The 24,207-nt window shown below is 44.2% G+C and overlaps 2 protein-coding genes across 2 annotated transcripts in view; one reads left to right on the top strand and one right to left on the bottom strand.

The window, feature by feature from the left end:
* The window catches only part of LOC118788972 (alpha-1,6-mannosylglycoprotein 6-beta-N-acetylglucosaminyltransferase A-like), an 82,362-nt gene extending 70,475 nt beyond the window's left edge, over window positions 1–11,887 (top strand). Inside the window, exons 12-17 of the mRNA XM_036545206.1 lie at window positions 2,784–2,933; window positions 7,561–7,707; window positions 7,914–8,030; window positions 9,221–9,295; window positions 10,285–10,442; window positions 11,671–11,887. Of these exons, the coding sequence (XP_036401099.1) occupies window positions 2,784–2,933; window positions 7,561–7,707; window positions 7,914–8,030; window positions 9,221–9,295; window positions 10,285–10,442; window positions 11,671–11,869 (846 nt within the window). The 3' untranslated portion in view covers window positions 11,870–11,887. The remainder of the gene's footprint in view (window positions 1–2,783; window positions 2,934–7,560; window positions 7,708–7,913; window positions 8,031–9,220; window positions 9,296–10,284; window positions 10,443–11,670) is intronic.
* A 4,050-nt stretch (window positions 11,888–15,937) lies between these two features.
* Window positions 15,938–24,207, bottom strand: part of tmem163a (transmembrane protein 163a) — a 55,179-nt gene continuing 46,909 nt past the window's right edge. The window contains exons 6-8 of the mRNA XM_036544738.1: window positions 22,847–22,958; window positions 19,988–20,129; window positions 15,938–19,610 (exon numbers count right to left, since the gene is read on the bottom strand). Coding sequence (XP_036400631.1) covers window positions 19,550–19,610; window positions 19,988–20,129; window positions 22,847–22,958 — 315 coding nt within the window. The 3' untranslated portion in view covers window positions 15,938–19,549. The remainder of the gene's footprint in view (window positions 19,611–19,987; window positions 20,130–22,846; window positions 22,959–24,207) is intronic.

Below are 24,207 nucleotides of genomic sequence, written 5' to 3'. Positions count from 1 at the left end.
GCAGAGATTACTTTCAAATAACTCTAAATATTTTACTCCCATAGGTCTTCTGATCTTAGCTCTGGAAGTGAACGCAGGCGAAGGAGATTTTTTTGAGATGAATGCGAAATGTGCAGAAAACGATCGGGTTTGTTGCTCAACTGCGCTTGTGTCCCCGATTGCACACGTTGCTCTCCGTGAATGGATGCACACTGATCTCCCGCAGCCCGAAAGAGGATGTGATTCGCACCAGTCTTCCTCCTGTTTTAACCGAAATTGGATTGAAATCAAGCGGCAGCGGAAAGATAATTAGATCCGCGGTACAAGCACGTACCTGGGTGCGCCACCTGCCGCAGCGACGAGGCGTCTGTCGGGGGCTCGTTCCGCCGCGGGCGTGACCATCTGGCCCTGTCTGTCTCATGTCAGCCCAGGGCTGAAGAGGCGTCCTTCTGCATTTAAATGTCACCCCTACCGGTTATTAAACGCGGCTTTGCTGTGAGCCGACTGCCGTAACTAATGCTCGTCTGAAAGGAGTTATTTACAAGCTCTGACTCTGAGGAGCTGTCATGTGGAAGCGGGCGTATTTATGTTTGAAGCCGGTGGAAGTTTGTCACCTGTTTCACAGCCGTGTCTCGTTTACAATGCCGTGCATCAGTCTGAATATTAGAGGCCTAATTTGAGAAGCGTGGCGGGGAGTGCTTAATGCTATTTGCATGCAAGAGTGCCTCCTAGCCTGGGATTCATCTGCAATCATTCATAAATGTTTCTGGCCGCTGCAGGATCATGATTTCTTGTGTTCTTTTGTTTTTGGTGGCCAGGCTTTTGCGTGAGACGCATTCTTTTTCAACAAGAAAGTACAAATAGGCTTGTAAATGTCATATTTCATCTTTGTGTCTAGAGAAAATTAAGTAACGGAGGATTGACTTTATGTTGACTTTATGTTATGACGTTCCCTTTATGGGAATGCAGTTAATTCTTTAGTAATGCAGGTCATTATCTGTGATTGTTGTTAATATGTTAGTTCAGAGTGGAAATGAGAAATGAGAAGGAGAAGTATCTGTGGGTAAACCGTCACTGTCGCTGACGTAAAATCCCCAGCTCTCCTTATGTCCCTGTGATCTTTCATTCCCAGATACTGCACCACAGAAAAACTACACGATTCACTGCATTCCCAGCATGCCCTCCAGCTGTGTCGGAACCCTCATTAACAGCCTATTGTTCACATATTTTGAACTGAATTAAAAGAAGCCGGCAGTGGTCCAGAGCCTCCAGCTAATACCCTTCTCGGTGGAGCATGCGACCTGCTGGTTATTAAAACTGAAGCAGTAATTATGCCATATTTTTGGGATGTATATGAGGGTCTTTTGCTGACTGTAGCTAAGCTGGGCATTGTTGGAGGTGTGGTGTCTCTGCTGATTTGCAGGGTGGTTGTTGAGGGAAACGCGAAATGGAGACCGCTTCCCTTGATCAGAGAAAGAATCCCATAGGTTCTTTATCAAGTGGAGAGGAAGGTCATAGAACTGTATGTTTCTGTAGTCTTTTATTCCACAGTGTGAATATGACTGCAGACATATGTTAACTCTCAAATTATAAGAATGATTCAAGCCTAGTCTGTGTCCAAATCACACCCCAACCTCCTTTAAAAAGGGATTCATACCTTCTGCAAATTGAATCGTTGCTACACATAGTAACTAAAAATAGTACACATAGTTACTAATAGGTTAACTTTAAACGAGTATCTTCTTAGATTAAAATAAAGAGTTTGTTTCAGTAACGTGGCATTGCAGTGTTAAAGAGAAAACCGCTACAGGATGTTCTAGGGTTTATCACATTACAGTCATGCTTATCTGGATTGCATCGGCCAGTCTTATGATTCGGTACATCTGTAATTATGCCATTCGATGCCATCACTAGTCAGTGGTTGAAAGGGGTATGTGGGTTGTGAACCTAAGGCAGGGAATCAGGTAAGAGAATGAAACAGCCCTGAAATCTTGCGTTCTTACAATCTTGTTTGAGAGAATAACAACCCCCGTCAATTGTCCCCGACTGCACTGAGTCACAATGGTCACACAGAGTACTGCCTAAATCTGTGTTTTCTTTTTATTTGTTGAGCATAAACGGATTATGAAATCTCATTCCTTTAAGATCAAATAACAGTTTTTTGGTGTTTGTTGCCTAACAATGATGTGGATTTACCACCCGCTCATATTTAAATGCATTTATTTTCAGAGATATTTTGGGTCAAATGTGTTTGAAGTGAAAGGGAAAAACCGCTGAAGTTAGAATGAACTGAAAAATCGGTAGTTTTTATGATGCATCTGAAAATGATTAAAAGCAACTATATTTGAAATGGCACTGCTATACTTTTACAGTGCGTTCAATGCGATGCTGCTACCATGCATTTATTACACAATATTGCATCCAGAACAACTTAATGTTTTGCAGATTATCCATTTATGTATGATACTGGATATTCTGCTGCCGCAACTGAGGTTACGGTTACCCTGCTGAGGTTACAGTTACCCTGCCCAAGGGTACAACAGCAGTGACCTCCAAAGGATTCAGAACTGACATGTGGTCTCAGCAAAATGTGAAGTGGAGCTAAGCTGGAGGACTGCAGTGTGTCTGTCAGCGCTTAAGCTGTGCTGGAAGCTTGGGGGCAGCGTGTGGCATGAAACGTGGACTCCTTCGTGTCATGCTGTTGGAGCGGAGCCTTTTCGCCAGGCCTGAGACCCCAGGCCATGAGTCAGAGCGTCACAGTCCAGTCCTCCCTTGATACATGTTTTTTTTTCCCTGTGCTGCAGGACAAGAAGGAGTACCTGGACATCATTCACAGCTACACGGAGGTCCACGGCACTGTGCACGGGACCAGCACAGTCCACCTGCCCGCCTACGTCAAGAACCACGGCATCCTGAGCGGCCGGGACCTGCAGTTCCTGCTGAGGGAAACCAAGGTGAGGGTCCCCCCCACACAGGGTGTAGACACAGGACCAAGGTGATGTTACCCCCCCCCCCCGGCCACACACACACACACACACACACAGGGAGAATACAGGACCCAGGTGATGTTGCGCCCCCCCCCGGCCACACACACACACACACACACACACACACAGGGAGAATACAGGACCCAGGTGATGTTGCGCCCCCCCCCGGCCACACACACACACACACACACACACACACACAGGGAGAATACAGGACCCAGGTGATGTTGCGCCCCCCCCCGGCCACACACACACACACACACACACACACAGGGAGAATACAGGACCCAGGTGATGTTGCGCCCCCCCCCCGGCCACACACACACACACACACACACACACAGGGAGAATACAGGACCCAGGTGATGTTGCGCCCCCCCCCGGCCACACACACACACACACACACACACACACACACACACACACAGGGAGAATACAGGACCCAGGTGATGTTGCGCCCCCCCCCGGCCACACACACACACACACACACAGGGAGAATACAGGACCCAGGTGATGTTGCGCCCCCCCCCGGCCACACACACACACACACACACACACACACACACACACACAGAACACAGGACCAAGGTGATGTTGCTTGATGTATGCATTGTTCAACAGCTGCAACTGTTTTTCTGGCTTTTCCTCTGCCCATTGCCTTTGTGTGGGGGCCTCACATTACTGTGAGAGCAATGAGATGGGGCCGCTGCCACTTTTACGGCTGCTCCCTGTAGTCGTTGCCAGAGATGTTTTTCCCAGAGAGTGTCACACGCTTACTGGGTGGGCCAGTTGAGGTTTGTGTTAGATAAAGTGTTAGATGCTCTGTGGACAGTGCTGTATCTAACGCCATCATGCTGTGATGTCACTGCCAATTCAGGGTGGATGAAACAAGCTGTAGACAAGACATTGTCTGTACAGTGCTCTCTGGTTGGCTTTTTCCAGCCGTACATCGGAGGCGCACTGACAGATGAATGCCAACACCCCCATGCATCTGTGGAGATTTATCCTGGTGTTTCTTCCTGTTCTTAGTATTCCATACATGTGGCTGAAATGTTTGCTGGCTTGTCACAGATGGGTACAAAGGAAAGAAAATTTTTTACATTGAAAAAATGTTGTTGCACCTCAGAGAATCCTTTGGGAGCAAACTGTGGAAATGAAAAAAGTGAGCGGTTTGAAAAGAGATACCATAGTGTGATGAGGTTTGGAATGGCCATGGGGGGATCTAATTAATGCCTATGAAACTAGATCAGTTATCAGAGCTGTTGTTAGGATAAGAAGTAAAATGCTAGGTGTGCCATCTTCTCTTCTAAAGCATTTACCTGCATACAGATTGCGCCAGCTAATTGCTCTCCTGGGGTTTGAACACTGAGTGAATGTACAATACAAAAGTAACTGAATCAGGTAGACCCTAACTGTAGTTCTCAGAGCTTTGTGAGCACAGAAGAGCTGAGACCCACAGTTCTCCCTCTGGAAGAAACTAGAGGCTGTCAGATTACGCTTCTAACAGGTGAGCTGGCCCTATTCCATCAGTCGCACAGCTCTAAGAAAATTAAAAACTTTAACCCATCTTACTGTTCAGCTGCAGCTGTTGCCTTTAGGGAACGGGTTCACTGCACAGTCAAAACTGTTTTCTTGTTTCCGCTAAGATTCCTGCTATGCTGAGCAGTGAGTAATAGAATATGTGTGAACTGCAGAGGTTCTCATGGAAGGAGCATATAGAAACACTGGATTGTAGAGAGCAGGCAGAAAGCCGGAGAAGCTGAGGAATGTTGCCCTTCACTGGACATTCAGAGCTGGGCCAGGAGGTGGGCACTATCCCAGCCTGGGGAAGGGAGAGATGGGCACAGAGGGCCTATAGTGTAACAGCCCGGGGGAGAGCTCTGGATGGGCAGGATCGAAGTGGAAGCCAGACTGGTCCGGTGCTATGAGTCAGCCTGCTGCATGAGGAGTCTTATCCACTAGACCGGGCAGATGTGGCGAGAGTGATGTATTGCTGGAGTCAAGCAGTGCCAGGGCGGGGGGGTTGTATATATCAGTCTGGCAGCTGTCCTCTCTCACATCAGGGCACCCCTAGGATCGACTCGCTGGCGCTTGGTGTCTCCAGGTTGGCACCGGCTCCGCTCCAAACCCCCCCCCCCCCCCCCCCCCCCACGAGCCCCCCGTGTCAATCCACATGACAGCTGCCAGCCCCCCCCCATCTGCCTTCCTCACCCGCAGACATACCCAGACAGACTTCGGTCACTGGAGCTTAGGAGACATAACAGGAGAGGGAAGAGGAAGTAGCCAAGAGCCGCTCCTCCAGTGCTGTGGTGCAGGATGCCCGCTGTGGGGGTAAAAGGTCAGGGTGGTGACGATGCAGACGGGAGATTCGCAGGGAGTGTGAAACCTGTGTGTGCACAGGTAGTACAGGCAACTCCCACAGCACAGGTAGAACTAAACATAGGAAACCTGCCTGCCTCTTCTAAAGGCTCGTAGCTGAGGTGCAGGCCAAACTGCGCTGGCGTGTTCAGGCTCACGGTTGCGGGATTGGGGCATGGCAGCCTCTTTGATGCCGCGCCTCTTGTGTGAGATTCAAAGCCGATAGGAGCTTGTGTCAGCAGACTTGTGGATTGAAAAGCAGTGGATTCCCTCGCTGATTTCCTGTTTTCTTTCATGGGGCCATCTGGGAGAAACTGCCTCCTACCAATCAACGCTCATCTCTGACAGAGCATAGTACTTGTCAATTGTGAATGCAGATTGCGAAGTTGCAGGACAAGCTGGAACACGCCAACCTAGTTGTCCATTAACTAAAAGAAGGAACATTATGCATTCTTATCGTGGAAGGTGCCAGAGGGGTTTCAAGCCCTCTGAACTGTTGAATGATTAATCTTTTCAGGAAATGAAGTTAGCATAGTGCTGATGTAACCTGTGATGCTCACGCTGTCTGCAGGCTGACCCTGGGGGGCATAGAGGGAGGCTCTTGTACCTCTGTTGTTTCTACTAGTCTTTGATCCTAGAGACTGATTCATTTGCATTCAGTTCAGGCCCGTAGTTCTGACCAGTTTACTGTAGAATTCCTATAAAAAGTTAGCTTGTCCGGTTGGAATTTTGTATGAGGGGCTGTTTTATGATGATGTCAGCACAATAACACATACATGTTTTTTTTTTTTTTTTTTTTTGACCTGTTTTGACTCATTTCTTTTCTCAAGTAGTCCAGATAGTCCAGATAGAGCTTACTGGTAAAGTTAAAGTGAAGGTAAAGTTTTCCCCAGTTTGTTTGTCTTCTGTCCTGCGGAGTGCGACGTTGATGTGCACGCTTTCATGGATGCACGCCATGCAAAGAAGGGCTCCCACTTTCATCCCTTTTAAAGTGAAGAGCTCTATAAATAGCACCTGTTTCCCAGGGCTGTGGGCAGCTCAGAGAGGCATCGCTCACCGGGAAAGCATGTTCGGCTGCTGCCACCTGCTGACAGGAAGCAGCAATGGCACCAGTCGCACATTACAGGCCGTCGCTGGCAGTGAATCTGTGACATATCTGCCTTTGTCGCGGTCAAGTTATGACATTGGAGAGTGCAGAAGTGACGGCATTATAAAGCAGCAGCCAAAGGTCCTGTTGTAGGACAGGGGTGGAGGGTGAAACAGTCCTCTGTCAACAGTGGTCACCCATTCAGCCACTCACAGTGGGTCCTTTGTGAAAACCACCCCCCTCTAACAAAGCAACATCTTAATGCCTCCCCATTTAGCACTTAGTCTTAGACAAACATCACTGCAGCGTGCTTCCCGGGCAAGTGACTTCTGTTTGCAGTGTGGTCCTAGCCAGTAAAATATTTACTTTTTGCATCTGCGTTAGAGGTTTATTTTTGACGATGCAGGCATTTAGCTCGCTGCTTCTCTGTGGTGATGATTAAGCAATGGCCCTATGTCTTCCTGTGAACTGGAGAGTGTTTTTCAGATTGATCTATTTTGGAAAAGATACATTGGTAAATCATCACAGAGCGAAAAAGGCATCAGTGCCCAGGGGTTTCAGTGTTTGGATGTCTGCGTCACAGAGTGCTGTGCTTAATAGCTCATCACAGAGTAAATGTTTACATCCGGAGCAACTTAAAGTGCTGTAAGACCTAAACCTTCAAAGCCTTACACACACACAGCTTATTTATGGAGCTGTGTTAGTTTTAAAAGAGGTATTTCAAATAATATTACTAGCAGCATGTGGCACTAGGGCTTTTCTGTTTAAAAGTGCAACGGTGCTTTTCCATCAGGGACTCGAACCTATGACCCTCAGTGCTGTAATCACTATAGCTCCATGCTGCCCTGCTGTTGTGGTTGGCCTGTGTGAAAACAGAGCATTTCCTGTGTGTACACAGCTGCACTCACACAGTAAATTAGTGCCTCACAGAAGCTGCTGGCTCAAATATGGAAACGTCTTTTTTTTTTTTTTTTTTACAGCTGGGCCGTATTCCCTCCCCGCCCCTTGCTTTCAGGTTTACTGTTGTGTTTTATTGGCAAATGAAATGAAAACCTTCTGTCCCAGTGAAAGTGAACTGCAGGTGGAAGTGCTGGAACGCTAACTCGGCTCCAGTCAGAAAGTGACATTGTTTTTGTCTTTCGTCTGCAGCTGTTTGTGGGGCTTTCCTTCCCCTATGAAGGCCCCGCCCCACTGGAGGCCATCGCCAATGGGTGTGCTTTCCTCAACCCCAAGTTCAACCCTCCAAAAAGCAGCAAGAACACGGACTTCTTCAAGGGCAAGCCCACATTCCGAGAGGTGAGTGGTCGCTCTCAACTTTGCACTCAGCCGCCCACAGAAACAGCTTGATTCGATGATAGCTGTATCAGGTTTTCTACATATATATATATATGCAAATATTCACTCTGTCAAGCATTTTTAGTCAGAAGGCAGAGGCTGTAGAGGATGCCTGTGCGTGCTGTTCTCTGACAGGCTCTCCCCTGCTCTCTTTCTCTCCTCCCCAGCTGACCTCCCAGCACCCATACGCAGAGGTGTATATCGGTCAGCCGCACGTGTGGACGGTCAACATCGAAGACACCGCTGAGGTGGAGAGAGCTGTCAAGGCCATCCTGAGCCAGAAGGTGGAGCAGTGGTTTATTCTGTTTTATCTGTACTTATGTGAAGGGCAGCAGTGCATATAGGGACACAGCCTTTGTCCTGGAGGGCAGCAGTGCCTATAGAGACACTCAGCCTTGGTCCTGGAGGGCAGCAGTGCCTATAGGGACACTCAGCCTTGGTCCTGGAGGGCAGCAGTACCTATAGAGACACTCAGCCTTGGTCCTGGAGGGCAGCAGTGCCTATAGGGACACTCAGCCTTGGTCCTGGAGGGCAGCAGTGCCTATAGGGAGACTCAGCCTTGGTCCTGGAGGGCAGCAGTGCCTATAGGGCCACTCAGACACCTGTGGTGTCTGCAGCTTTTCATCCCAATCAGGCACCAATCCATCTCAACAAAGCAGTGTCTTAACTAAACCGAATTTCAATAACCATAGGTTTTATAGGTTTTTCTGTAAGGGATGACTGACCACAGACAGAGGGCTGGTCCAGAGTGTCTTAAATGTTGAGTGTGTCTTGACATTTGTTAGGAACCACCAAACTTCAACCTTGCCAGCCTGACCAGACAACAGAGATGTTTATTTCACCAAATTAAGGTGAAAGACTGTTAAGCAAGAAGCAGAAATTAAGAGAAAGTGAGTTGTGAAAGAACCCTGTGTGTAATAAAACATATGGAGTTTGGGTGAGCATACTAATTATTTACAAATCTGCTGTATCTTCCAGAAATTTTGAAATATATCCTGATCATCGTAGTATGATCATCATCGTCGTCATCATCATCATAGTAAACGATCATTGCAGAGTAAAATATTGATGTTTGTTCTTTAGAGAACAGCCCTACAGAAGTGACTCTTTGTCAAATTAAGTAAGGTTTGCTAAAGGAAAAAGCCATTGCGCCTTCAATTTTCCCTTTGACATGCTTAAAATGAACAGATAAAGCAGTCCTGCTTTGGTAAGCAGTGTTGTTGCGAATATGAACCTGTGATAAAAGTGTAATTATTACTAATGTAATCACTTTTTCCAGATTATACCTCACAAAGGCTTTTCTGATGTCACTGATCAGTGCTGCTCATTGCCAGAGCTTTATTGCCATAGTAAACACCTCTGAGATCACCGGCAGCAGGGCCACGAGAGAGCAGACTCTCTGTACTGCATGTGTTCACTTTTTTCCATGTCTTTGGTGCATACCGTAATCACGTACCTGTGTTTCCTCCCTCAGATCGAGCCCTACCTTCCCTACGAGTTCACCTGTGAGGGGATGCTCCAGAGAGTCAACGCTTTCATCGAGAAACAGGTGAGGCCCCTTCACACCGTTCATTCATATTCCCTTAGATGCTTCAGTTGAGCTTGACTTTATATTCTTGCAGAGAGCCTGGCTTTGATCGGCTGAGACATGATGTGATTTGGCTGTGTGGCGTGAGGCTGTGTGGATGTGTGAGAGGGCACAGGCAGGGAAATAAGCATCACACGCTGTCTCATTCAGAGATGCTATTTCTACAATGACATGATATTGAAGATATGCAGTTCAGATTCAGCTGAGGTCCTGCTACCCTCATCAAAGGCACTTCTGTGATCTTGATTTCTTGTCAGAGGTGGCCATGGGCCCATAAACTGATGATACAATATTGCCAGCTTTCTTTCTGTCATCTTCAGGTGCAGCTGCATGTCTTTGTATACAACAGAGCACAGCTTTGATACTGCTCATGTGCAGATAGGGTTGACCTAAGTCAAGTCAACTAATTCTTGTTAAGCGTACAATTTCCTTGATTCATTTCAGCTATGAGACATAATTTGAATAGTTTTAAAGTACTGTAAGAATTGAGAATGTTACTTGAGTTACAGTAACTGTTATGTGTAGAATTAATTGCATCGAAGGAGGGATACTGTAGGTTTAGTTCCTGTCATTAAGAGATTATTAAGAGATCTCATTACTGAGATTATTGGTTGTCAGCCTACCCCATGGCTGCTTGTTACTTCGTATGGAAATGTACCATTATTATAAGCAGATGCTCTCATACAGAGCAACTTCCATATCTAGCAATTTTCATGCTCTATACTAGAATTTTCTGCATACTTGTTGCAGTTCAGGTTAAGTGTCTCTAGGGTACCTAGGAAACAAACCTGCAAGCTTCTGGTCACAGCCTAACCTCCGTTACTACTGCTAACTACTTACTGCTTCACCATACTGCCCAGAATGAGCAGAGGAGGAAGGCAGGCTCCACACTCTCTCTGTTACTGCGTGCTGCTGATGGGAGGTAATGCTGACTTATTGGCCTCCTGCAGGACTTCTGCCACGGCCAGGTGATGTGGCCCCCACTGAGCGCGCTCCAGGTGAAGCTGGCCGAGCCGGGGAAGTCCTGCAAGCAGGTGTGCCAGGAGGACCAGCTCATCTGCGAGCCCTCATTCTTCCAGCACCTCAACAAGGACAAGGACCTGGCCAGGTGAGTGGCCACGCTGTCGCTGACAGAATGACACGGTGCTTATAAATATCTATAAATATCTAAGGACAAGGACACAGTAACACTGTTACAATAACGCAGCACGGAGAATATTACTGTTACCACAATCACACTGTTACAGTAACACAATCGCACTGTTACAGTAACACAGCACTGACGCATTCACACTCATAGTAATCCAGCACTAACACAATCGCACTGTTACAGTAACACAGTACTGATACAGTCACACTTACAGTAACTCAGCACTGACACAGTTGCACTACTGTGTGTTGTGATAACGGTCACACTGATACACTGCTTATAGAGACTCCTGGGCAAAAGAATTGTGTAATGGCACAACACCAACACTCTCTCACACACACAAACACACAGACACACTCACACCATACACCTCACACCTCACACCTCACACCTCACACCTCACACCTCACACCTCACACCACACACCACACCACACACACACACACACACACACACACACACACACACACATTTCAGACACCTTTGACAACCGCGATTGATTGACGTAAGCTGCCATGGTTCATTATGACATCATATGACAATTTGACGTGAGCTACCAAAGTAAAACAGACAGCTGACTGTAGAAGTAGCCTGAATGTAAATTGCTGCTACATTTTGTGAACATGCAGAGCTTTGTACGTGCAGTAGGTGGCAGTATTGTATCATTGCAAACATGTTACTGCTGTACAAGATTTTGTGGCTGGAGGAATTGCATACAAAGACAAGGATATTAGTACAACTGAGGTGAACTCAGTCTTCTACTTATTGTATGTTCAAAGGTAAACGCCTAGCTGTCTTGAGAAACCCCAGTATTACTGCCAGTACACTGTGTGTGGGGCCTGTTTTCGTGATGAGTCTGTTACTCCTTGCCATTGAACCACTGCTCCATGGATTCCATTCACATTTTTGCATAATCACGTGTCAGAAACAGTCTACCTCTGCTCCCTGTTGAGATTGATTCAGACCTGAGAGCTGCAGTGAAACCTGACAGCAGATTGTGCTTCATCAAAAGGCAGCTCAGAAAACATAGAATCGATGGAATTGCCACAACCCTGCCAGGTTCCCTGTTAAACCCACCCCCAAACACCCGCAGCCCCACCCTCCCCAGTCATACCCTCCAATTACACTCCCCGAGACATTTTTCAGCGATTCTCATTGGCCACGCTTCTGCTCCGTTTCTCCTCAGGTTTGGGCTGGACTGCCAGTCGGTGGAGTCGGCGAGCGACACCGTGGTGCCGGCGTACAGCGAATCGGGCCGGCACTGTGTGTTCCAGTCGGACCTGCTGCTGTTCAGCTGCGCCGGGGCGCACCCGACCCTCAAACGGGTCTGCCCCTGTCGAGACTACATGAAGGGCCAGGTGGCGCTCTGCAAAGACTGCCTATAGCGTCCGCCCTCCACCCCCCCCCCCCCCCCCCCCTCGATCAGAGCCGCCACCCCAGGAGACCCAGTCAGGACGGCCCCACCACGGCCCAATCCCACACACACTCCTGGAGTGAGGGGGTCAGAGGGGGTCATTTTTATTTATTGCTTTTTCCAGACTAAACATGGGCCGTCTGCCTTTCAGATCAGACAGACTTGAAGACATTATGTGTCACTAATCAAAGCCTGCCTGCGTCGAAGAGATCACATGGTGGCGTTGATTTGGTGATGAAGGGTTGTATCCGTATGGTATTCTGCGCCGCATTGTGACAATGATGTAATGACGGGCAAACTTTTATTGAGGCTTGGGGGAGACTTGAAAAAATACGTATTGGCCCTGAAATACTTGAAGTAAAAAAAAAAAAAGCAGCGTTAGAAAGGAACTGCAACAGTACTCTCCGCTGCCCCCTGCCTGGAGCGGTGCTTCAACGCAGCACGGTCACCCAGTCTCGCCCGCCGTTTCTGTCTGAAACCACCGTGGGACCAATCTGCTGGTTCACGTTCAGAACCAGAACCTGCTCACCTGCTCGGACTGGATAACCCCAGAGCAGGCAGCTCCGTCTGCCAAGTGACAGTTTTTTAGATTTGTAGATTTGCACTAGTGTGTCATTTTCATAGGGAAAAGGAATGCAGGGTTGCGTGCGTGCACTCCAGTTGTCATTACACTGTAAATGTACTGCCGTATGTAGCCAGCCACAAGTCTGATAAAAAGGAGGCACTGTCAGATCAAGATGTAGAATTCCAGTAGGGTGGTGTGATCTTTCTTAATGCTGAAATCTGTAAACAAAAAAAGTCATTACAGTCGTTCCTGCACATGTAGAGCTACAATAACGTGACCGTTGTAACTCTATAACCCGCATGATAGCCTGTTGTCCTCAAGGTAGTAAAGCTGGTTGGTCCGCACGGTCAGCAGCTCCCATCCCCTTCCACATCTTGCCAATGACAAACAGGTAGACTAAATGAGGCATTGTGGGAAAGGTGGTACAAGTCCATAGTGAGACTTGCCAAGTCAGTGTGCTTTATTGAGGACTTTATGTGAAAAGACCCGAGCCTCGTCATCATCGCTCATTTGACAGTGACTCAAAGTAAATTGGTCATCACATACAAATTTGTTCAAGTCCATATTTAGAGTAACAAGATTACCTACGGCTACTGATGTGAGAATCTGGGTGTGATTACTGCTGTCTGATGGAATGCCATGAGCTGACTTTTCAACCATAAACCAGCTATTCACTAGTACAATGCAGGTTCACAGCTTCCACCACAATGTATTCCCTGAAAGAGATGCTAATTATTATCAGAATATATATAAAGGAAATTTCCAAATGTATATGGATATAGATGCATATCTATATATTTATTTATATAAAGAAAAAATATATATATGGAGATACATACAGGCCTAGATGTGTTTGGATGTATGTTATAATTCCTCACAGAGTGTATTGAATTTTACACCCCATTGATTGGCCTTCTAATTGATTTCATTTTGAATTGGACCATTTGGATCATTGCATACATGGATTTCCATGTTTGCCAGCCTATGGCAAATAAATCTCAGAAAAAGTGTAAAAGCTATGAGGAAAATGCACTATGTTCACATATTTGCTGAAGCTGAACAGAAGATATTATTGACACTGTATATTATTCTGATGGGGTTCATGATTTTTTTTTTAATTTATTTTGTATAAAGAATTTTTATCACAGTTGGTGTTTGCTGAATTAAAAAATAGTTTACTTGTTTTCTTTTTATTTATAACAGTTAAGGGAGATGAGATTTTTTTTTTTTAAACAAAAGATTACTTAATTTAATGGAAAAAGTGTGATCAGAAGTTGCCATGTCTGTAAGTGGGTGCAATGCTGGAGTTGTTTGTTCACAGTAGACTGCCAGTAAGAACATATGAAGAGAGCGGACACTGCCTTTCTGTGCATGTGAAAGAACATCTTGTGCGCCCAGCACTAAAAATATCCTCCAGATCATCGGAAAGCAAAGTGCCTGTTAGCGCACATTTCTGCACGTGTGAAAGGCAAATTGAGCACCAGATTCAGTGTAACCTGTAATGCACTTTGTTCTTACCGCTGTGATAAGATTTGTTTTGCTTTGTTTTGTTTCTTACGCCACATTTTGAGTTCTGCCAGTTTCTGGTAAAAAAGGAAAAGAAAAATGTAGTTTGAGAAAAGGGAAGAAAAAAAAAAGCTGTTCTCGTTTACTTTGCCGCTCGCAAGATAAGGAGAAAGTGCTGTTGCGTTTTCACTGAGTCAGGGCCTAGTTCCGTTGGAATGGCGGTGGTGCGTGGATCAGAGGGTTGATAGGTGTTCCTCATCACTCCAGCAGCAGCAGTAGCGGCTGTAGTTGGCGAGCAGGCCTAGCTGAACAGGCTCACTCCATGCAAGTGTTGGTGGCTGGATCAGTGTGTCCCGCCACTGATGAACTGATACCAGGTTGCTGTTTTAAATTCTACCTAAATGCCAGCAAGAACCTTTTTGTTGTATTGTATTGTTTTTCTTTTCAGCTCAAGTCACCATTTGTCTTTCGCACATCTGCAGATACAGATTTCGTGTCTGTTTTATTCTGTGTTTTCTTGTCGTTGTTTCTTTTCTTTTTTTAACAATATTATGTAGACTTTTACCTCTGTAACTGCATTGTAACTACTGGGTAACTAATGTAATTACACTGCATGCACATCACGTTACAGATTAATTTAATATGAAACGGAAGTTTCGTATTAGTTATGAGTAACCTGTGCCTCACCCTCATTGAGATCTTTTTTCTTTTTGCAAAAATGATCTCCAGTTAAGCTACCATTTTCAACTACATGACGTGCCTTTTGATGGTTAGTTAAGACTTATTTGACATCGCAATGGAGTTATAGAACCTCTTACCTGGGTTAACTGTAATCAGTTAGGCTGATTACAGCTGGAGGGTAAGACTACACAATTGTGATAGCTGAATTAGGTGATGAGGGTAAAAACATGCATCTGTCTCTAATGCTATTATGGGTTGTCCACCTGGGTGGGTTCAACATCATTGCTTTGAAATCTTACTTTCTCTTGAAACATATCTGTATGCACTCCTTATTTTTTGGTTTTACAGAGCCAGTTGTCAATCAAGATCGTCAGATGTTTGCTTTAGTTTTGTGGATTGAGACTTTAAAGTGTGAGATCTAAACACCAAGAGGAATGTTAGCACTCACATTTGTATTGATTTGTTGGGTTACCATTAAAATTAATATAATTGATCATACTGTAGGAGGATGTTGGATTAAAAAATATCAGTTAACTATTTAATGTATCACACATTCAGAGAACCTTTTGGTAAAAGAAAAGTATTTCTATGGTTTGTGCTGTTTGTAATTTTGGAAGATTTAGCAAAAGGTACAGTAGTAATTCTTACAGCTATTGAAATAAGAACAAAGGAAAGAAAAGGCAAGGTGTTTTCACTGTTTTTGATGAATAAGCAGGATAAAACTTTATTTTTCAATAAACTTTTTTTTTCTGTGACAAAGAAGTCTTGCTGTCGCATGGGTGTTCTATATAAATATACATTGTGTATACATCATCAACAGTAGTACCATTGCAATATTTACACTCACACATTGGATTCTGCACACTCAGCTGTGCTTTTAGAATCACGCGCCTATATTACACAGAACTTCCGCTTTGCCCCTGTCAGCGTGCAGTGTGCGCGTGTGTGTGTGCATGTTTATGATATCTGTAGATGTAAACTCTATGGCAAGCTCACAGGGCAAAAGCCTGTACTGTCAGGTCCACAGGTAAGTGACTATGCCAGTCCATGCAAAGCTGGGCCAGAGCCAGGATTCAGGCTTGCGAGCATACCTCTAAGCTTCTAAAATGCTAACGACACTTGCAAGCTTGCAGAAGCAGTTATTGTTTTGCCACGTTGGTCATACAGATTAATATCATGATATCAATGTGTCTATGTGTGTGTGTGTGTGTGTGTGTGTGTGTGTGTGTGTGTGTGTGTGTGTGTGTGTGTGTGTGTGTGTGTGTGTGTGTGTGCGCGCGCGTGTGCGCGTGTGCGCATGCTTGTGTGTGTGCACGTGTGCCTGCGTGAGCGTGTATACTCTGCCTTGTGCTACTTGTATCCAGTGTTTAAAACAAGGAACCAGCTAACGTAAGTCAGCCAGTTCAACAGTACCAGAGAGAGGACAGCACTGTGAAAATATCCACCGGGCTCACATCTCAAACGACATATAAGGAATCCCCCAGCTTTCTCTAGTGGATGTACACATACAGATGCATGTCACAAAATGGCCTGGATGTCTAAGACTCATTTGAATTATGTTTTTTGTGATAAAAAAAAGTTTAATGCAGTGCAATATTTTAAAAAAAATGCACGACTGTATATACAGCATAGTAGTAGTTTCAAACCATTACAGTGGAACTAGTAACACTGAATCATTAGTGCTACCAGCTATAGTGTGTTCATTATACAAACACTGTATAATGCATATGCATGCCCAAAATGCCTTTCATTTATACTGTTTATGGACAATTTATCAGTATAGATGAGTTTATATGAATGGTATGCATGAGTTCCCAAACATACATGCTGACATAAACCTTTTGAAAGATTTTTAAAATCAATGCCCCTAAAACCTCAGTGATGATATTATATTAAAGCTGATTCCTCACACCTCTAGGATTGCCTTCAGCATAGTGGAAAGGTTACTTTTTTACTAGTAATGGATACGGGAGGCTGTCCATTCTGACCCCAAACTGTGCTTTGATTCTGTCAGTTTGTATATTTTTTATGGAACGCAAATCACAACTTGTACTCAGGATGTGGACACGCCTCTCCTGCTTTCCGAAATACCGTGCTGTCAGCTTTAACAGGCGTCAGAGACAGGACATCGAAAGACTGACTGAAAACAGAGGAGTATGGGTGAAATTCCTTGTTCTGTTTGTGAGCTGAAAGGATAGTGCCTACGGGTCACATTCACGTGTTTCCTGGCAAAGAGAAAATGTTTGCTTTTACGGTATTTGCTCACTCTCACTCCACAGTACATTTTCTACACGGTATAGCTATACGATCAAGGTTTACAGTAATATTTCAAACACTAATGTAAAACATCATTCGAAGAATAACAAGAATCTTCATCTGCGATGGCCGTTTGCTATCGTTCACTTAATTTCACAGGCGTCTGCTTTAACTCACAATGCCGATATAAACGATATTTCACAGACGATATGTACAGTAATTAACGTATATACAAAAGGTGCTGGTATCAGATTCATAAATAATAACAGAGGTTGTATGAATGTTTTACTAAAAGGGCATTGAGCCCTCCCTGTAAATTTGGAACATGTTTATTTCTGTTAATGGAACCACCACCCATGTTTGCATTTACTTAGGTTGGTCCACTACTAGAACCTCTTAAAGGGCATTTCCGCTCCATATTGGAAAATGAACATGCTGTTTTTCACAACAACTGTACTTAAGGTAAGAAACAACATATCCATTATTGGTTTTGGAGTGATAATCCCCTTTTGGCTTTGACTGCAGTTCAGAATGCTTTAATGTTTTGACCACAGTTTGTTCACTGTCGGTCTGAAGTTATGCAGATTTATATGTACTATCAGTGAAAACTTACTTGTGCTAAAGGCCTTGCTTAATTCATTAATTACTTTATTAATTCAATTATTGCTTTGCATTCAGTGTGTTTTACCCATTAGAGTAACACAACGTCTTCAAAAGAATGACAGGACAATATGAAGAGGCAAAGAGTGGCTAACGCAAACTAAAATCATTTATCCGTTTTGTAATCTGGAGAATTCGTCTTGTTAAATTACGTACAATCAGATGTGTTTTTCTTATTTTGAATTAGAGATGGTAAAATTATAGGGCAAATGAGTTCAGGGAAGGAAAAGATATTTCACTCTGGTTAGTGTGTTTGGAGGAAATGGCTGTGAAAAGGACGTGCTTCAATTCTAAATGCCTACTCTTCTTTTGGCAGTCTGTGACGCCTCGTCAGAGGTGCGATAATTGGATGCATTTGCTGTAATTCAACACGGAAGCCTAAAGAACAACTCTTTAAAAATACAGCCAAACACCAGACAAATTTAATCTGACGCTGCCATTTCTTAAGGGAGAGAAACTACACTTTTTGTTTTCACAAATTAGCATGCTAAATGGCATTGATAAACGCGTTGACGTTGTAAACACGTGATCCTTGTTTCTAGGTCTCAAGGCATCACAGAGACCGACGTGGACAGAAAACGTTATTGGGTTTGTCTAGTCGTTCCCTGCGACCTAATGGAAACAGTGTATACAACAGAGCCGATGAGGGTGGGGAAAAAAAACACTAATAGATTTTAGACACTGCAAAGCCAAAACAAAAGAAATTCTTAAATTTCATTACTCCTACGTGTGTTACTCTGAATGGGGAAAGCACAAACAATGATTTTTGTGTGGGTTCAGGGTTTCAATGGTAATTGTGTTTTTCATTTTGGCGACGCGAGATAGTTTCACCTTGCTATCAATAATTTGTGCTTTGCTCAGAAGCCAAAATTCACAATGGGCTCCAACCCACTGCTTTTTCCCTTTTCTTCTTTTTTTTTTTTTTTTTTTTGTGGGTGGGGGTGCAGTTGGTGGTGATGGAATTTTACCACTTTTTTTAAAGAAGGTCAAAGCCTCACTAACCCTGCTTTGCTGGCCCTTGCTGTTAAACAGGCAATCAGCCTTTGTTTATGCTTCCTTATACAATTTTGTGCTTTTTTTTTTTTATTTTTTCTCTTTCTGGAGGGCACAGGCTGTAAAGCTGCCCATGGGTGTCTTATCTTTGTCACTGGTGATGTCACCTGACACACACCTCAACGCAAGCCGACCAGCACCCCTGTCCCCAGCTGTGTGACTGAGTGTTTCCCCCATATGCTGCTTGACATCATTAGCACAATTATCTCTAAGGACATCATTCCTACACTACAGTGAAGGAAAGAGCAGAACAGGCCTGGCTAGACACTGTTCTCCCCCTCTGTCGAGGGTGTCCATCCAGCAAAATCAGTAGAAAATTGTCAAACTCACTAGTTACCTCAACATTTTGGGCCACTTCTGAGACCATGCAGATAAGTCAGCTTAGACTCTCAACGAGGAAGAAAGCAAGAGACACTTGTTTTGCTGGAAAAAGTAACCATCACAAACAATAATATTCACAGGATAATCTTCACAGACAGTTTCATGGATTGATTTTCACAGTGGCTAGAACACCATAAAAATATGTGTAGCCTGTAATGCAGCCTATAGGCCTAAGTATTTCATTGAAAGGGTGCAGTGTCACATCCGGACTGCCCTGCTGGAGACCACCACCGAGGCGAGGTAGTGATTTACCTCAGATCCCAGACTCCGCCCAGTTCATCCTGGGAGGAGAGTGACAGGTGAAGTTGCTCCTTCTCTTCCCCACTTTTGGGGTGCAGAACTATGTTTGAAACACTAAGGTCTGGGGGTACAGAAAGAGGGCGGGATGCTGTGAAAAACAGAAGGCTTGCTTTGAACTGAAATACCACTGGCACCTTAAGGTCTGTGTTTGTCCTCTGAGTCTCTCATCAGGTGTGTGCCTGAGGGGGTGGAGCTTGGATAGGGCCCCACCCCTCCAAGCACCACACTCCCACGTTTAGGAGCGTTCCCTCACTCAAACCTCTCGTAGTTCCGCGTCTGTCTCACCCGGGGGACCATGTCGATCAGCAGCCTGCCATAAAATAGAGACCGTGCTGGGAGTTAGTTACCATGTTGGATCTAGCTTGCAGTGTGATGCCTGGTCGACAGAGGGCGCCATTTCTATCAAAACAGATTTGTGAGTGTGGTTCACTGCCTACCAGTTAACACAGTCCTCTGCTACTGCTCAAAAGTGCAGAATAAAAAAAAAATAAATAAATAAACTTTAGTGCAGGCCACAGGGGAAGAGTTACCAAGGTGCACGTAGTTGGTGTAATGGAATTTTCCACACATGGGTTACGGAGTCCTCCTGAGAGGGACCTATATCAGGCTGTGAGATCTGGGGGAAATGTTTTCACATTCAGGTGTTTGTGCTAATGAGCTGCTGGGCCGTGCGAAGCGCACACTCACTTCACTCCGTACGCCAGGATGATGAGGCCAATCAGCACCCCCGTTGTCCCGTCTAGGTACCAGACGGTTTGGTAGTGCCGGAAAACCTCGGCGCTGATGAGGATGGAGAACCCCATGATCCCCCCAACCAGGGAGTTGAAACCTGGGGGAGAAAGCAGGCGGAGACAGATGAAGTAAGCCGCAGTGGTCAGGTCAGAGGCCTTGGGTTCAAATCCCCTGCTGCAGTACTGCGGCGATAACCTTAAGCAAGGTCGTCTGCCTGAACTTCCCCCTGTCGTGTGGTTGAGGGGGTGGAGGTGGGGGCTGGGGGGTAGGAGAATCTCAGTATCATGAACTGCTTTGGACAGTTAAACAATGAAAAAAGACAGACAGATTTAATTTTCATATCTACCGTTAGACCTGCTCAGTAGTTGCTATAGCATTGGTGAAATACAGCCAGTAAGTGTTTGTTTCTTTTTTAAGATGTTTTTACAATGTTTCAGAAAAGAAACAAGATTGAAATTTCAGATGTGCTTGTTGCTAAGCAAATAAATCTTGGTTGAGAACAGCGTGGCCTCCAATCTTTTTTTCTGTCACTTCCTTTCCATTGAACAGAAGCAGCTTCATTTAAAAAGAAGCATGACACACAACTCAAAAGCCTCTTTTTGTTTATCTTCCAGGACATATGGTGTAACAAAATTAAATGCAGTCCACAGGGAAGTCAATGACAAGCATTTTACTTCATACAGTAAAGACGGCATTTTACTTCATACATTTCAACTGTACTTTGCATAACGAAAATGCTGTCCTTTTCAATAAGAGCTGTCCTTTTTCATTTTATCGACAGCATAATTTTACAGTGGTTGTTTCTTTGTGTATATATATATATATATATATATATATATATATATATATATATATATATATATATATATAAATGTATATGAAACATATATATCTGTAAACAGCTGTGGTTCAAGCCTCATACCAAGGACTTTGAGGACCCCTTGAACCTCTCATAACCTTATGTCTATGCATTAAGATCTGCTGTCTGTTTGAACTTTTTTTTAACAATTAGATCTCTCTTTGGCTGATAGAAGTGAAGAGGCTTCAGCAATCTGTAGCAGCATGTGTTTGAAGTAAAACAGCAGCTTGCAGAAAGTCTCTGATTCTGAATCTGGCATCCCTCTCCCCTTTTCCACTTTCAGAATTTGCTGGTGGTTATTTGCATTATTAAGTGACTGTTTGAAATTAGGTTACGCATACATTTGCATGTTCAAATTCAAACCATCTGTATGATTATTGCTTCAATAAGTCTTATTTTTCATTTGTTTTGGTTTGGTTTTAGATAAGCAGGATGCAGGATGGAATTGAGGAATTGTCTCCTGGTCTCTGGGGGACCTATTTGTCATAAAGCATGCCCTTTTTAGCATTAACAGGGATGAACCGCCTGGCAGGCAGGCTTTGAGGAGTAGGTAGGGATCACATTCCCTCTATGCATATCTGCTCATCAGGGCTGAATGTGTGAGAATAGACCCAGTGTGTGAAGCTGCCTGAAAATGATCTCAGAAATACTGTTCACATTATCAGGTTATCTATAGCTTACGGTCATTATGAATTTAGACCCTTTCAAAGCAAAATGTCACGTGTTGTTGTTGCCCTTCACCATGCAGGGTGGCTGTAGCTTAGCCTGGCTGTTTTTTGTTACTTCACATGAAGGCTGTATTGTATTCATGCCTCGTGGAGGACTTAGTGATGCATCCGCCATTTTGTCCTATGATTCCGCCTGAAAAGGTGGGTGGACACCGTTTCAACCAGTATTGCCTCACCCCAGGTTTATCAGTAAGTCTTTGGCAATGAGTTTGTCCCTGTCTTTCTCTCTCTCTACACAAACACATACATACACATCTACAGTAAAGTCAGTTCAATTAAAATTTGCTTTGCTGGCATGAAACACGTGTTGTTAATATTTTACATTTTATTTCACCAAAATATATAGTTTGTGAAAATGAACAAATAACCAAACAAAAAGATTATATACTCATTTTAAAAATTAACCGCTACAGTCATAAATTCTGTAATATATTACAATAGAATATAAGTGTGTAAAATCCTTTATATTTCGTTTTACTTAGGTGGTTATTCACAATCTCTCAGGCTATGGCAGGCTGAAATGTACCATGCCACTAATATGGCTGTTGGTCCTTCTCATTCTCTCTCTTTCTCTTTCTCTCGCTCTCTCTCTCTTTCCCTCTGTCCGTCTCTCTGTACGTGACTCTCTCAAAGGGATCCATTTTAATAGAGGGATGTTCTTAGCTAGTACACATCTCTACCTCATGTTACCTGTCAGATGCTTATCCACCCCCACACTGTCTGTACCTGAGACTTAATGAAAATCTCTCCATTTACAGAGCCTGCGGTGACAGCTTAGGATAAGTTAGGATAATATCCGTGAGGTGCAAACATTTAAGGGCGAGAGGTAGAGCCCCGCGAAAAAAAGAGGGCCACAGGTCAGGGGAGCGCAACATGGATTCTAGTCTTTGTCTCTCATTACTACCACCGGCTGCTCGGTAGTCCCAGGGGAAATAAAATGGAGGCCTTAAAAAAAGCAACAGCATGTTATTGGATTTTCTGAGAGGGGCAATATGATTCGCTGAGCCTGGTGGTAATCAGATTTGATTGGTGCAGAGCCTGTTTGAACGTCTACAGTGGAAAAGAGGCGCTAGTAGCCTCCAGCCCTTTGTTTATTACAATCATTTTTTCTCAAAGATCCTTATTATAATTTATAATGTTTCAGTTTTCCCGACCTCTTCTTTGTTCTGCTGTTGCCACAGCAGAGTTAGAGGGCGTGTGCTGATTCGCTGATCCTCAGTTACCTACCGTCGGTGATGAGGGCTCTGCTGGTCAGCACCTTCCCCAGCATGAACTTCAGCACAGCCAGGACAACACACACGATCCCGCTCACGATGGACACACTAAAGAGGAAGTCATCCTGAGACGCAGAGAAATGGAGAGAGATGGAGAGAAAGAAAAAGGGAGAGGCAAGATAGCAAGATTAATCTCTACAGTGAACAAGCTGAAAGAAACCTTGAACAGCTCTCTACGCCCTAAAAAGGAGTACTGCATCAAGCTAAACTATGGCTGAAAATATTTAAAGTAGTGATCCAGTGAATCACTCCATATGGCAATAAACATAGATTGTTCTGCTAAAGCATCTCACCAGTACAGAGGAAACTCCAAATAATGCATGCAGGGCAGAAGTCCAAGTGCATAACCAAATTCTGGATGCACCTAACAGATAGTCACCCAACTACACAAGACACAAAAGGATCGCTTAAACATGAGTGCAGTCTTCCTTTAAGTCCCCCCCCCCCCCCCCCCCCCAAAAAAAAAAATAATACAACACTGTGGCAGATTACCTAACAGTGAGAGATGTAAAAGAAAGACGTGCCCTAACTAAGTATAGACCCAATGAGCACAGCCTGACAATAAAGGTCAGTTAGCGCAGGCACACCTGCTGACCCAGGATGTGTCCACAATGCAGACAGCTGTGCTTCACAACAAAATGGAAGAAGTACAAAAAATACCACCAATCAATCCACAATTCTCTGTCGTAGAGAATGAGGATAAATCATCTATCCTCACTGGAGAGGACCAGAGCTCACTATCTGTAGTTTGGTTTGTTGTGACCTGCTACAGATTGAAGGATGGTGAGTTACACAAAAAAACCACCCCATTCTCACCTTGAACACTTAAGATCTTAAAAATAACTTTGTTTTATATTAATTTCAGTATTGTTTTCTCTTTGTTTTATCTGTTTAATAATATATTTATTAGACTATTTCTGACTGCTATGCATTTGTTATAGTTACTGTATTTTTGGATATTTTCATATTGCTGTTGCTCTTTCAATGCGATATGTACAAGCTTCGGCCACATGAGTGCATGCTTGCTGTGCCATGTGAAGGAGAGCCTCCACCTGTCCCCCAAAACTGTTGATTGTTGTCTTTCATTGTTTCATTTCAAATCATATTGTTTAACGAGTATTAACTCAGGATGTTCTGTTGTCCTTTATGCGTTTCATCAAATAACAGATATAATCACCAGCTTCATTTTAGACAGGTTGTTGTAATTGTACCTGTTTAACTGCAATTGCATGCGATTGTCTGTCTGCCTAGCTATTGGTTAACAGGCCACACCTGTCTAATCAGGCGTATTATAAATATGTGTGCCTGAGAACT

Source organism: Megalops cyprinoides, chromosome 14, assembly GCF_013368585.1.
Source record: "Megalops cyprinoides isolate fMegCyp1 chromosome 14, fMegCyp1.pri, whole genome shotgun sequence".
In the NCBI taxonomy this organism is placed as follows: domain Eukaryota; kingdom Metazoa; phylum Chordata; class Actinopteri; order Elopiformes; family Megalopidae; genus Megalops; species Megalops cyprinoides.
Note: the sequence above shows the minus strand (reverse complement) of the source record. Positions and strands in the feature narration are given on the sequence as shown.